The sequence below is a fragment of the Onychostruthus taczanowskii genome, unplaced genomic scaffold (assembly GCF_017590055.1).
Source record: "Onychostruthus taczanowskii isolate IOZ18803 unplaced genomic scaffold, ASM1759005v1 scaffold19, whole genome shotgun sequence".
In the NCBI taxonomy this organism is placed as follows: Eukaryota; Metazoa; Chordata; class Aves; order Passeriformes; family Passeridae; genus Onychostruthus; species Onychostruthus taczanowskii.
The window spans coordinates 3,470,992-3,486,524 of NW_024499128.1; the positions used below are offsets into that span (position 1 = coordinate 3,470,992).

The window sequence follows — 15,533 nt, forward strand, 5'->3', positions numbered from 1 at the left end:
TTTAACATCCAAGTCACATACAGATAAGGGAGCATAAATGCTCCTGAGCCAGGAGTCTGGGTGGGCTCTGATCACAGCTGCTTAGAGCTCTGGTTTGCACAAGTGCAGCCAGTTTTTGCCTCTCAAATAAGCTAAAACAAGCAATTCCAGCTATACCTATAGAGAGGTGAAAATGACAAGTAATGCGAACATCTGCAACTATTTCACTAAAGTACCTAAAAAATCACCACCAAAAGAATGAAAGATTTCAAAGCAGAGTTTCCCTCAGTGCTCATTAGCAATCAGATGCCTTACTGCTGAAGGGTCCCAGGGCACGGGGCCATGGCTGAACGCGGGGCAGCCGCGCTCCCTCTCGGCGGCGCACCCTCGCCGGCTGCGGCAGCAGCGGCGGCTCCGGCAGGCACTGCTCCCCTCGCAGCACCCACGAGGCCTTAGCTGCAGTCCCCTGTCCTGTTTGGGGTCTCCCCATACAAGACACCAATGTATTCAAGGAAGTCCAAAGGACTGCAGGAGTAAGGGCTGAAGGAACCTTTTCCCCAGGAAAGCGACAGGTAAGGAGCGCTGTAATTGAAGCCTACAACGGCACCGAGACAGAGTTGGACTTGGATTCACAGCAAAAGAACAAAAGCCTGTGGTATCAAGGGAAACTCTAATGAGATAAAAGGAAAATATTTGCATGGTGAGAGAGGTTAATTACTGAAACAGATTGCCCAGAGAGGCTGTGGTATCTAGTTCAGGGAGATATTCAAAACTTGATTGGATGATCTGATTTTGATATTAGCTCATCAGAGAGCAAGGGCTGGGTTAGACAACCTCCAGCAACCCTGTCTGACCTCCAGGGCTCCCGTAGAATCATTGTGCAGTAATATATAGCACTTACCTTTTGGAAATCAGTTCGTTATTTTGCATAACATTTCCAGATCTGTTTCAAGAAGTACCACTTTGTGATAGCCCTTCTGGAAAACTACCCTCACCCTTAGCACTTCTTGACTGTGTTATAACTGTGAGCGCTTCCACAACAGTAAAATGCCTCAAATTATGTCTTTCAGAAAGACTTCTAGAAAGATTTAGGTTTGCAATAGGCAAAAGCAGTATGGTTCAAAGACACTAAATATTCCTGGACATATTTACAATACATAGGGATAATTTTTCCACATGTGAAGAAGTAAGTCTTTTAGCATTGACACAGAACTAACCATGATGTTCTCTGTTTAAAAAAAATTACCACAAATACTACCATTATAATCATAGCATGTGGTGAAACAAAGGTAACTATGTTTGAAACCAAATGCTCAAGTCAGAAAACAGTTCCTAAGCAATGTTTGTGTTGAGATGTCTCAAATGTCAAGAGATACAAGATGAATAAACAGCCAGCCTGTTTTCAGCATCCTCCAAGGGATGCTGATGCACAGCAGGCTGGCACAGATGCCCCAGACAATTCTCATCCTGTTTCAGCAGACTATCCCACATCTGAATATGTTTGAAGTGCATGGCAGAACTGGGGACCAAAGCCAAGGAGGAATTCATTGGCAGGAGAGCTCCTGCCAAGAGCAGGTGATAAAATCAGCTGGAGCAGAGCACATGGCACTGCCCAAAGGGTATCTCTGCAACACAGTCAGGATCAGGTAAATGCCATAAACCCCCAGGTGTCCCATTGGTTTGTTGGTAGTGTTTGGGCAGCTGATGTCAGGTGAAAATAGATCAGCAAGGTTTAGAAAACATTTCGGTTTGATTGGCTTCACATGCCTGTCTATTTTCCATGTCTGAATCATGCAAAATCTCTCTTCAGATGGTGCAGGCAAACTCTGAGCAAACTGAAGCAGAGCTGGGCTGGCAAAGGAGGTAGTCTAGACAACACACCACTCACCCCAGATGTTCAGACAGGGACACAGTGCTTCAAAAGCTGTATGTCCTGCATTAATCACTGCAAACTTCAAATGTGGCCATACCTCATTCTTAGAAATATAAAATAATTTTTTTACAGATATGGGTCTTCAGTCCAGATTCACATTGACATAATATTTATTAGCCACAGGGAATATGGTAGCTTATCCCCTCTGAGTCATTCAGTGAAGTCCTCAGCAGTATAAGCGTTATAAATGAGCTCCCATTCCTGTGCCCTCAGTTGAGTTGAGTTCAGCATCACATAACCACCTGGCACAGCACTCATACAATAAGGACATAAATGGAATGGCTTTATTAGAGTGCCAGAGCACTACATCCACAAGCAGGAGTGGGACCAGGCACCTTTTGCATAGCCAGGCATCTCAATGCATGAGACAAAGCAGGAGACTTAAAATAATCTTCACAAGTCAGCCAACACCTATGTGTGCCAGCTAAAATGCTGACAGTGACTTGAAAGATTTCATGTTTCCAATCCTTCTCCCTCAGATTTCATCTCCCCGCCTTTATGACAGCACTGTGAATTTCAACTTCATCTCCATGGAATTCGTTACTAAATGAATGGTTAATTGAGTGACACCTGCAAGTGTCATTACTGAGGTGTTCCAAACCTCATTGCAAGACACTGCACCTTGCAAAGGTCAGGCTGAAAATTAAGGCAATATTAGTTACATGAACAAACAATTCCTTCAGCCAATTCAAGCTACTGAAGGCTGCTCTGTTAGATTGTTTTAACACACAAAAGACAATTTTGATTTCCCAAATGGAAATCTTAGAAGCTAAATTTCAACAGGAAAGTTTGCTAATAAAACTTTGATAACCCCTAAAATAAAAGACAGTGATACAATAATGATAATATTAGCATACAGTGAAAACAGTAATAATTTACTGAGACAAAAAAAAAAATAGACTGTTTCATTTTCTAGAGGCTCTTACATAAAAATAAAAATAGATCTGTATCAGTAACATCCTGCATCTGCTACCAAAAGTGAAGATGATTCTGTAAGAATTTCTTCCAGTGTTTCATCACTTAGCCCTGGCTGAGATCAAGTGTTCTTACACTGGCAGACACAGTTAAGTGAAATATGTATCAAATAGAAGCACTAAATACACATAAACCCAGCTTTAAAAGACAAGTAAATCTGCACTGTAATTTAAAAGCACATGAAATAACTGCCTCTCTAATTTGGTCACTGCAATTGCATTTAAGACAGCAGCATTGACTGTAATGATCTTTCTATATAAATCAAGATATCAATGCCATCTCTGCTATAATTCAGTAGTTATTGTCCTCCCCTTGTATGACAAGCTCTCAAGGAAGATTTTTCAAAATACCAAGAGAAACAGACTTCCCATCCCAATGGAAAAAAAAGTTTATTCCAGAGGTAAAATGTTTCCAAAGTTCAAAGCTGATTCCTCAATCAAAATTAACTCTGCTTCTCTTCCCCCCTTACTTCACAAAATGATATATCTGGACCACTTCCTTTTCAGATGTGTTCAGATGTGTTTACTATTCAAAGTCACTCATAAGAAAAAATAATAATAAATTAATAAGGAACCCAAAAGTACAGAAATACCAGGAAATAATTCACAATTCACATTAAAGATCCTCAAGAGCTGGCAAACCAGTGACTCCCACATCTGCACTCTCTCTGAGCTCTGCTCTCTCACACCTCAGTGGGAGCTCCTCTGACTTGCAGGCGAGGCAGAGTTCCCAGCAGAGCTGAGCCCTGCACTGAGTGCCTGTCTCACAACAGATTACATAAAAATATGCTTTCCAACAAGACTATCTATCATTATCTCCAGATTTCAGACAGCCCTTACTGGATTTTCATGAACTACAGTAGCAAAGTAGAACTATCCAGTTAGCAAAAATCTCATTCAATAAATTCTTGGAATGCAGTGGTTCAAGTGTGCATGACTACTTAATTCAGACACTGTACTGGATCACTAAAGTCTGGCTCATTATTGTCCTATTATTACTGTTGCACCCAGATACATTCAGGTCTATTGCTTGCTATTTCTCATAAAACCACAGAACATCTGCTTATAGTTTTACATCTTACCCTCAAAATCATTTTAGGAACCTACTATTAAAGTTCTATTAAAGTTTTTTAACTGACCATCATTCCATGTGCTGGAGAGTAATATCTCATTAGGGCTGTTTTTGTAGTGTTAGAAAGTTGAGTTTCAGGCAGAAGCCCCAGACTATTTCTGAATATTTGATGAGCTATCAACAAAGACACCATCATGCATACTTTTTTCTTTAAGTACAGAGAGACAATTAAGAGCATCTTTTTCCACTGCTTGTAGAAATTATTCATGACAGAGACCAATACAATGAAGTACATCAGAATAGCAAGAGCTCTTAATAAATTTTCCTACCTTATCTGCCATTATCATGGAGGCCCCGCCATGAATTCCAAGAATTGGAATGGAAGTCTGAGATGAAATAAAATCCAAAATCTGAGCTACTGCCTCCTGATCTGTGTCATCTCCAAAAACCACTCCATGGATCTTGGTGCCTGACATCAAGTCACAAACATGTGTTATGATGCTCTTAGGGTCAGTCTGGTTCACAAGAAGAGTCACTACATTGATATCAACAGTCAGGTCTGCTGACATTTCCCTGGTCCAGAGAGCTCTGATATCTCTCTCTGTTATGTATTTGGTCCTTCCCAGAATCACTGCAATGTTCAGGATGGGATAATTTTTCTCTGCTCCACGAACAAGATCCAAAGGTGCCAGAAGAGCTTGGAGTACCAGGAGAGCACAGCCAATTTTCCTCATCTTTGCCAGCTTTATCCCCTGTAAAAGTGATCACAATGTATAAGAAGAACACAGAGAAAAATATATATACTGCATATCTTCAAAGAAGGTTTTAAACAGAAAGCTTCTGGGCATAATGCAAACTTTAGCAGCTTTTTATAAAGCATCCTTCAACTTAGTTCCAAGTCAAGCCTCTTATATCTTATCAAAAACTGAGCTTCATGACAGTATTACAGCTGGCCTTCCATGAGCAAGGCAAAAACTGTAGCAGAAGTTCAGGGAAAAGACCCATTAACATTCTTCCTGGATAGCCAACAAAATTAAAATGACTGACATCATTTTAAAAAGACATTATCATCCTTCTCTTTAACCTTGCTGTGCTAAAATAGGTAAAAGAAATCTTTTTCCATCCAGAATATTTTCCTTCATCCTGGACATCTATTTAAACTTTAGTCACGGTCTATCAGAGAGAGGTATTTTAGCCCAAAATGAGAGAAGTGAGTCAGAGGTCTGCTGGAAAGCCCAGTCCACACACTCCATACATCTCACAGCATCCCAAACCCATGCTGGTTTATTTCTGAAGATCCCTCCGAGGCAGCCGCTGCTTAAGGAATCCTACTGCATTTCTGGAACAGATTCAAAAGCACAATATTCTATCTTAATTCTTTTCTGTCCTCGCATGCAGCATTCAGAACTTGAGCATCTCAGAACTGCTGATCTCGGACACAAAGTTGTCCCTAGTGTTGAAGGGGAGTGTGTTCCATAAATGAGCATCGCTGCATTGGTTACCTCATGTCTTCATGAATCTCTGTAGGGGGCTGAATACAGACGGAGCAGGATGGGGAGAGAGATGAGCTCAGAAGGGATCTGAACTATCTGAAGGAGGGAGAAGGAGAGCAGGTCTGACTCTGCAAGATCTCCCCGTGTTTCTGTGCCCCGGGGGATTTCCACCCCCATAACTGGCTCTCTGCTAGCTGCAAGAAGGGAGTCCCTGTGCCACATAAAGCCAAGCTTGTTGCAGAGCGTCACGCAGAACACACAAGCGGGGCTGGCCAATCACGGTGGCATTTTTCAGATCTCCCCTCTCATCCTGCCAGCCCTATCTCCATCCTCAGTCACGGCCGCTGAAACACGCAGCCAGACACGGGCTTGCAGCATCACCACCTCCTTTCGGGGCACACAAGGAGACGAGCACTCGACAGAGCACTGAGCTGCACATCAGTGCCGCCTGATTCACTGCGGGCCAGGACCCGCCGACTGCTCCCGCACCAGCGGCGGCACGGAGCGCGGTGGAACAGCAAACCGAACTGCCCCGGCTTCCTCCCGAGCCCGAGGAAGGCTCAGGGCCCCCGAGCCCCTCACTCCGAGCCCCGCTCCCGGCCCCGCTCCCGGCCCCGCTCCCGGCCCCGCTCCCGGCCCCGCTCCCGGCCCCGCTCCCGGCCCCGCTCGGATCCCGGCTCGCTGGCGCCCCGAGCGCGGGCCGGCGGCGGCGCGAGGGCGCCCCCCTGCGGGCGCGGGCCGCACGTACCCAGCGCCTCAGGAGACGGAGCGGCGGCGGCTGCCGGAGGTGCCGGTGCTGCTGTCGGTGTCGCTGCAGGACATGTCGCGACCGCGGGCATGTCGCGCCCCTCGCTGCCCGGGCTCAGGGGTGGCCTCTGCGCCGCTGGCCGCACTCGTGATCCCCGCCGCAGCCTGCGAGCGACATCGCATCCCGGGAGGGCAGCTACGTGGACAGGGAGACAGGCAAGGGGGGGCTGGACACGGGGGGGACGGGACGGGACAGCGGGGGGACGAGAGGAGACGGGGAGAAGCCGTTAGTCAGGTTGCAGATTTGACAGGAGAAAAAGAAATATACCTCGATCGCATGAACGGAAATAAAGTGACTACACTCAAAAGTTCCCCCCCCTTCACTTAGATTTCCGCTCTTTCTGAAAGCAGCTCCGTGAGCCCTCAGCCGTCCGGGATACGTCCCTCATCTTATCCAGGTCAGGAATATCCTGAGCTCCCAACTGCCCGCTTTGCTTCCAAGTGAGATGGACGGGTTTGAGCGCTAAGGGACGAGACACCCAACCTGGAAAGCGCAGCTAGAAGCAAACTAATTAATATGAGCAAGGGCAGGAGTTTTCTTGGCAGGTTCAAAACAAGCATAACCTGGAGCATAGCTAAAGCGGTGCGGGATAAAGCTCTTTTCGCTCCTGAAACGGAACAGCTTCGTTCCCAGTTTACCATAAACAAACCCAGGGAGACACTACAGCAGAGCCCGCCACAGAAAGCTCGATTGCTCTGATTTTTTTCATTCACAATTCCTAGTAAATATGCATGAAGGCAGTTCTTCAAGCAGCCCCAGCTCTATGTAGGACGCTGGCGCGCCAGGCAAAGCTGCCGGCATCCCCTCACCGGCCCTCGGTGCTGGCGGGGAACTCGGAGCGCAGCCCCGGCCGGCGGAGCCGGCCCCGCCGAGAGCCCTGCGCGGCGCCCGGGGCTGGGCGCGATCCGGGCTCCCCACCAGGCGATACTTACTGCATTCTCCCTCCACATAGTTCCAGTTTAAAGACGCTCAAAGTCATTTCAGTAGATTCCTTTGCAAACAATGAAGTGGAAAATAGGTCCCTTAACGCCTGGATTTCATCCTGCAACTTGTTCCCACCGCAGTAAATAGCAGCCCGGCAGCCCTTTATCGTTTGAAATCCCGCATGATCAAGTTTTAGCAGAGCCATTGCAACTGAGATTCGCTCTTTACTTTTGGCAGGAGGCATTTAAGAGTCTTCATCTTTTTTTTTTCTTTCTTTCTTTCTTTCTTTTATTTTTTCTCTCTTCCCTTTTTGTAAATTGCGATATTGCCGCAGCAGCTCCCCAGGACGGCAGGCACGGAGCCCCCGCGCTGCTCTCGGCTCCTTGGAAGCGGCGGGGACTGGCGGCACGGGCTCCGGGAGGTGCGGCGGGCTCCACCCGGGGCCGCCTGCGCGGCGCTGCGGGCTGAGCCCGGCCCGCTCGGCTCCGCCGCCCCCGGCACCGCCGCCCTCGCAGGGGCGCAGCTCACGGCCGCCCTGTCACAGCCAGAGCAGCCGCGGATACTTTGAAGGCTTCTCTCCCACCCCACCCCCCCGCCCCGCTCTGCTTGCACAAGCAGCAGCGAATGAGTCAGACGCAGGCAATCGGGGGAGGGGGTGTCAGATCTGGGGGAACGGCGAGAACACCGGGTTTGGGGCGCAGGAGCGGCAAACTCCAGCGCTCTCCCCGCAGTAACATCCCCGGCGAAATGTTGGTAGCCCCGGAAACCCCAGAGTGTTCTCCTTTCCCTTGATGCAGGGGCTATCAAGCAGAAATCGCTGCCGTGGGGCTCAGGGGAATGAATGTGGAGCAGCAGCTTACACACTAAAAGCAGCCCTAAAAGCTCCAGACAGCAGCCAAATATCACAAAAAAGCTCTGTGGAAGTTGGCTCCATCTGCGCATCCCTGCTGCTCCATCCTCCTTTCGACATCCCCCATTCCAAAGCCTAGAGCCTGTTTCCCCATCTCCCGTTCCCTTCTCACAGCCCCGGTGCCAGACCCACGGGGCCTTGGAGCAATTCTTGCCCCCCTGCCCACACCACAGCCCACCTAAACCTCCCTCCACTACACAATGCTGTGCCTTCTCCCTCACTCCACTCCCTCCTGCTTTTTCCTTTCCACCATCCTGCTCCAGCTGCCACAACTTATTTGGTTTAGCACAAATGAATGCGCCAGCTAAGTACCACAGAGGGATGGCCTCATCCATGCTCCATCCTTTACAGCCATGTTCATTCCCACACTGAATGCTTCAGAGTAAGGCAAAGTCACACGTTTTGACAGACCCCCCACTCCTATGCCAGAGGAAACTTTTGGGTTCCAATAGGATAATGCCAAATGTTCACCCTCTGAAGTTTGCTTTTCACTACATTAAGACACAGAACACCAAGAAATCTCTCCCAAAGACATTGAACAACACATCAGCTTTACTGCTCTTGACAGTCTCGTCATTGAATTCCCTGATAGGTCTATGCCTGGGTTTTTTCCTCCTTTGAAAGATCTCACCTCCTAACTTATTTAGGGATTACTTCCTCAGACATTACATTAGTCTTTCTAAGCAAAGCAATTAAGCAGCTTCAACTGCCTTTTTTTTTTTTTAATGTTTGATGTTTTAATGGATCTCTGCATTTCACCCTGGATGAACATTTTCCCCCTGTAAATATTATAGCAATGTTTGTCACGGTTACTGGAGATGAGGTTGTAGTTTCATCCTTGTGTAAGGGTTATTTCAGTGTTATCATTCAGGAGATTTACTGGAACAGCAGCAAAAACAGATTCAAAATCCTCAAATATAAGTGAAATTCACAATGGTGAAAAATTGCAGCTCTAACATTAGCCTATGTTTAAAATATAAAAAGGTCCATGGTGTTTTTGGGAAATACTTAGCATAAAAAATATTTAGTGTACAATACACTGAGCCTAATGGTGTGAAAGACCAATACAAGAAATACCATATTTTCTAGCTTCAGAGCTATATGATTTTCATTAATCTAAATTTAGAAATAGTTTAGTGTTATTTCCAAATATTTTTTCTCAATTACTCTCATAAAATTTTGTGAAATATCACCATAAAAACAGTCCAAATTTACCAATTAGAATTAGAACATATTAAAAGTTTGTGCAAACACAGTGGGATTAATTTTGGCAATACATACACAGTCTTCCCAAAAGCTTCACCAAATTCAAGTAGATTACTGCCTACAGAATTGAGCAAATGCTGCAAAATTAAGACTGCTGCTTTAATAGATGTTCACACTCCATCTCTAGGTATGTTTGCACAGTTTTAAATTAAAGAGCTGCAAACATGATAAGTTGTCAATTTCACTCAGCAGAAACAAGAAAACAAAACCAGCATTGAAGTGTCTAACCCTGTAAGTTTGGTGTAAGGGAACACTTACTTCAAAAGCACTGAAACAAACTCTAACACCCCTGCACGTGGGGCATTGAGCATCTTCATGGACAACACTTATTCTGGGACACAGGTGGATTTACCCCTAAATTATTGCCTTTTCCACATGGGCAGCTCTGCGCTTTTCTAAAAGCAGCTACACCACAAGTTCAAGAAGTTTGGATCAAGCATTCTGAGATATTTCCCACCTGAACTTTCCCAACCAGGCCTGCCTCCTACATAAACACATATTTAAAGGTCAGGAACTTTCTTCATGCTCTATTCCTCTTAAAATAACATCAAATTACAAAAAAGTTTCCTCTTTCTGAACATGACCTGTTGCAGAGAGCACTTGCCAACAGAAACAAGCAGCCAAATTACCAGGTACAAGGGTCAGGAACTTTCTTCATACTCTATTCCTCTTAAAGTAACATCAAATTACAAAAAGGTTTCCTCTTTCCTCTTTCTGTTGCAGAGAGCACTTGCCAACAGAAACAAGCAGCCAAATTACCAGGTACAAGCAATGATTCCAGGCAGGGTCCAATGGGCTGGCACAAGGCAGATTTCTGTCCCTGTCACTGACTCCTCCGTGGGTGACACTAACTTGCTCTCTCTTTGCTCTACTCTATCAGCTGAAAGATGCTTAACCTCAGAATGTTAGACAGCTAAATTAAACCTTCAGATTGCAGAAAACAACTCTAATTTTCCTCTTGCTTTTAGGAAGTACAGTTAAGTAAGCTAAGTATAACCATGCTCTTTAAAAAAACAAAACTCTTAAAATTTATTATTTAAAATTATAATTTAAAAATATTATATTAGAGGTCCCATTATTGCCCCTCTACTATCAATAGAGGTAGTCTTCTTTGTAGTCTTCTTTGTAAGAGTTTAAGACAATTTGAGAGATCTCAAACAAATGGCAGATTTCTTCAATCATCCTTGCTACATGAAGACTCCATTGTAACAACTTCCTAAATTTAATGAAACAGAATGGTAATGAGATATTACAGGCTAGGTTAAGGGAGAGAAGCTCATTTGGAATTCTTTCCAAATTTAAAAAAGTTTTCATTCCAGCAGTAAACTACTTTTGCATTTAGTTACTATTGCTGTAGCTACTAACAATTTATTTATATGTTTTTTATCTTTCACAAATATCTGAATTTCACCTACCCTGACAAATGTGTCCAACAGGAATCAAAAGTCACATTGATGCAAAGTTCATTTTTCAGTACCACACAGGATCAGCTCTGAAATGGAACCACTCGATTCAACAAAAACTTAATGCAGAGCAAACAAGGATACAGTAACATAAATTTACTCTTGGGAGGCTGCAAAGTTACTTACATGCTAAATGAAATCAAAGTAAAAATGGGAAAGAACTCAATTGTTTTCAAACTTGCTAAAACATTTTGTCACAGATGGCTCTCTTATTGAAAACTGGCATAGCTCCTCATTTGGCAGTGCTCTTTCTTGCACAATTTACCAAGTCATGCATGAAATGATGGCCTTGAGCTACTCTCAGTTGTGCAAAGGACATGAGCTAGCTGCTATGGAAAAAAAGAGGAGGCTACATCACTGAGAGGAGCTTGAGGCTGTTACAGCACTTCAGCTTCTCTGGAAACAACCCCAGCAGGGAGGGAACCCCAGGGACTGCTCAGCCAGAACTGGTCCTTTCCACCTCACCTGACTATCAGAGCTATTCAGGAACCACCAGGTTTGTGTCTCTGCCTCTTTTGTAATCAATTTCCCATATCAAATTTATCTTCAGATGCATTTCCAAACTCTTCTATGCAGCTCCCAAGAGGGATTCTTTTATATTCAAATCTAACTCTAAGGGTCATAACAGAATTTCATAATGAACTCTGTGTTTTTAATTAAGGCAGCTCTATTAACAAAGATCTGTGTCACAGCAATGCAGTCCTGTGCAGACTGTGTCAGCACCAATCCCATCACACACTGAACTGCCTGCACAAGGCCTGGGCTTCAGGGAACTGAATCAGCTAAATACTAGTTTAAGATTGCTTCTCTTCTTCCCAAGCTGTACTCCCCCATCAGAAACTGGGAAATACTAATATATTTTCTAATAAAATCTTCCTGGAACACCCAAGGAAACACCCGACCACTGCATGGCCAGTACAGCTTATTCATCAGTGCCTACAGCAGTAAAGGAGCAGTCAAAAATTGACACTATTTATTTAGGGCCAAAACATGATCTCCTAACCCTCACTGAACTTAGCAACTAAAGTGGGAAGCCTTTAAAAACCAGATTTTTTTAAGAAATACCATTTGAAACCTCCTCTTCAGTCACTCTAAGCCATACAAATCTGCCTCATGTATCTATTGTGGACAGCCTGACAAGCCTCCCAGACAAGCAGTTACTACCTTGTGTTAGTCTACCTTGTGTTAGTCTAAAGGATGCTCAGATTTTTGAAGTGTATAAGGGCAGCAGCAGTTTTGCTCTTGCCTCACTTGGAACATCCTATGTGCCCCCACATTTGAGATGGTCTACCTTTATATACCTTTATGAAGTTTTTAGATACCTAAAAAGGCCCTTGTGTATATAGCTGATGTATATTTTCAGATTTTTACCAAAAATTGGTTGAAGTTAGAGATTACTATAATTTTGATCTTTTGATAAAACAATACTCAAGTAGTAGGTATTCAAGGGGCTGGACAGACTTGTAAAGTTTGAAAATAATAATTAGAAAAATACCCTATGAATCTTTAAGACAGGCAAGCTACTTGTCTTTACCAATATTAGTACTACTTGTAAAACAAACTTTCATTGAATATTGTTATTTTATATATAATTTGTTTAAACATAAAAAAATTACTACTTATGACTGATAAGAGCCAGCAGTGACCCCTCACACATTGTTCATTGGCAGAACTTGTTTGCTAAAAGAAAGTTGTACTGAGTGGGAAGCACCAAGATGCCTACACTGCATCTGCTTCTCAGTGCTTCACTAAGCAAATTCTTAGGGAGTTGAGACTTTTCTAAATCTAGAAAATCAAATTTAGTAAAGGTCAGTGGAAGCTTCTTATCGGCACAAAGTTACCTCAGCTCTAGCTGGAAGGTATTTTTAAGATGAGTAGTATTTTGCTCCCTGCATCCAACCCATCTCTCGATTGTAGGCACTGGCTCTATTAAAACTAGGTGCTAAAGGCTTATGAGACATCTGAGCCAGTAGGAAGAGATCCAAGATAGAAAAATCCCCCTTGAACTTAAATTACAGTTCCACATGATGAGTCAGAGCCTTCTGTCACCTATTTCTGCCACACAGGCTACATGGCTTTTGTTCATGTACAGGAATGCTATTGAGCCAGTTGAGTATGAGCTTTCTTTAAAGTACAATTATCATGGTGATTCTAGATCCTGCATTTTATCTGCTCTTGCTCCAAAGGAATCCCCTTTTTAGCTTTCTGTAGAAAGAATGCCTCTTGCTTTTCCCCGCCCAAGGAGAATTCCAGGCTGCAGTTATAAAAATCACAGTTGTGATTACTAGCAGATTTAATTAGTTTCATTTGACTGTATTTTCAAACTGACTTAATCTCACTGGTGGAAACAATGAGCAATACAAAGGGGCTTTTTAAAATAAATAAAATATTAGACCACGTTTGTCTCCTACCTAAAATGCAGACTTAGCTTACCCAGGTGACCACATTTCTAGGAACCGATATCCAAATCAATTACTATAGCTCTGAAATGTCTTCCCAAGAAAAGAAAATGCTGTTTCACCTATGTCTAAACTCTTGTCTGACTGATGGGCAGCTCTGAAATCTAAAAGAAGTGGCTTCTGCTTCTTAGGGGAGGAAGGTCAAATTGGATGGAAGAAGGAAGGATTCAATGATTTTTTTTCAGGTTGCTAGAAACACAGGAATGCTCTCTTGTCTACTTGCAAGATTACTCATGGAATTAATCCTTAGGAGGAGACAAGCCTTTTGTTTGCAGTGGTTTCTTTACATCAAAAGATAGAGGTTTAAAGAGGTCTTTTCCCAAAAAAATTACTGACAAGAATCCTGTTTTCCCTCCTCTCCTGTCCTAATGGGACAAACGAAAATCATTCCTGCATGAATTCTGCGGAGATCAAGGACTGGGAAGGTCCTGGTTCTCCGGTGACATAGAATATACTCAAAGTTGCTTTGAGAAAGAATACAGAATTCAGGGGCTGAGATTAGGTGGATCTTACAGGTGGGAACCTCAGTGACACTTGGGAGGAGGATGGTGACTGCAGACTTGGCTTGCAGTGTTGCTGCTCTCTGATCTTTCCAAGCTGGGTCAACATTCAAGACAGTTCCACCCACATTCAGTGACATAAGTAACTTGCACTAAGATTTGTGTTGTTTTGGTATTTGAATATAAATGCCTAAATACATTTTAAATTTTTATGCAGGTAAGTGCATCCTCTCTGATGAGTTTTATAATAGCCATTAAGAAACATAAAAAGCAAAAAAATAGTTATTTTTTCCAAATAATGAGCCTTCTATGAGTTACTGGAATGACTTCATAAATGTGACTTCATTAGAGCAACTTAAATGGGTACAATTTAAACTTATGCTAACATTAATGACATTCTTTACATTGAGATCTACAATGTACTTTTTTAAATACCATCTGCTAAACAAGATCTGAAATATCAATCCAAGTATTTAACTTTTGAAACTCATGAGATAGTCAAGTATATACTCAAGTATATATTTTGAATTATAAATATCCTATTTTGTTTTTCCTGACCATAAACATACACTATAAACACTCAGCAGCACCCAAACACATGCAGGATTGGGGTTTTTAAAGCAACAATTATATATATATATGAACAATCTAAAAAAATATAAACATCTGAAGTTATTTCACCAACTTATCAAAAAAAAATCAGTCCCAGAGCCACCTTCTGGAATTAATATAATTGCTTAATTTTTATAAGCCAATTAACTGTAATCTCACTCGGCAGACGGCTGTATGCTAGCTACCCTCACACAACTATTTCTGTTCCCACCAGTCCTTTCTATCATACAGACTCCAAAATAACTGTGATATATGTAGGAACAAGAATACTGCTCCAGTTTAAAGCCTGCCAGATCTTATCTTTCATCTGCAAAGATCAGACAGATTTCTTGCTTTCTTGATTTTAGCCAGAAAGCTAAATGATGGAAGACAACCAAAAAGATAAGACTTTCTTTTTAGACTGCCTTGCTGAGTGGGGAACAGTGCCCTCTTCCAAGGTACACAACACTGGACAAGGGTTCAGGAGCTACTCCATCTGTGTTTATCTTGTCTTGCCTTCACCTTTACACAGACTCTCCTATCAAAATCCAAAAATGTTAGTATTTGCAGGACAAACAGCATTTTCTTATGCAGTATCCCATGGAGCAGATACTGAATACTATCTCTACATTCTTTTTAAAATTTCAAAACACACTGTTTATATTCACCCCGAGTGTTAATTAACCACTTAACCTTAGTGATGTCACTGTTGTCCTAGCTCACAGATTTGTTTCATGGTTCCAAGTTTTTCTTGATGAAAGTCTGAAAACTTGAAACATCATATTTTTTACCAACTGACTTTTCATCTCTGCTGGTTATCAGCATTCATCCTTGAATGCAGGTGAAAGAGCTCTTCATCCCAAACACTTCAAGGTTCAAAAACAAAATGAAAAATAGACTCTCTGTTTACTGTCTGCAGAATTTTCAGCTTTCATTCTTACCCCAGTTGAACAAAATGTTTTTAATAACAGTAATTCCTAGACTGGTTGTTTACTCCAGGAGTAAGTCATAAGGTTGAAAGGGGTGCATTTTTTTTCTCAATAATCCCATTTTTAGGGGGACAGGGACATCTTAATGCTCTGAACTAGGATTTGGCTTAGTTTTCAGACAGAAGGCATGGAGTGGGGTTTAAGCTGGTCATTTCAACCCTTTATTATTTTG

At 43.0% G+C, this 15,533-nt stretch overlaps 1 protein-coding gene across 1 annotated transcript in view; it reads right to left on the bottom strand.

The window, feature by feature from the left end:
- The window catches only part of GRIN2A (glutamate ionotropic receptor NMDA type subunit 2A), a 147,271-nt gene extending 142,837 nt beyond the window's left edge, over positions 1–4,434 (bottom strand). Inside the window, exon 1 of the mRNA XM_041401570.1 lies at positions 4,288–4,434. Coding sequence (XP_041257504.1) covers positions 4,288–4,434 — 147 coding nt within the window. The remainder of the gene's footprint in view (positions 1–4,287) is intronic.
- Positions 4,435–15,533: the final 11,099 nt, after the last annotated feature.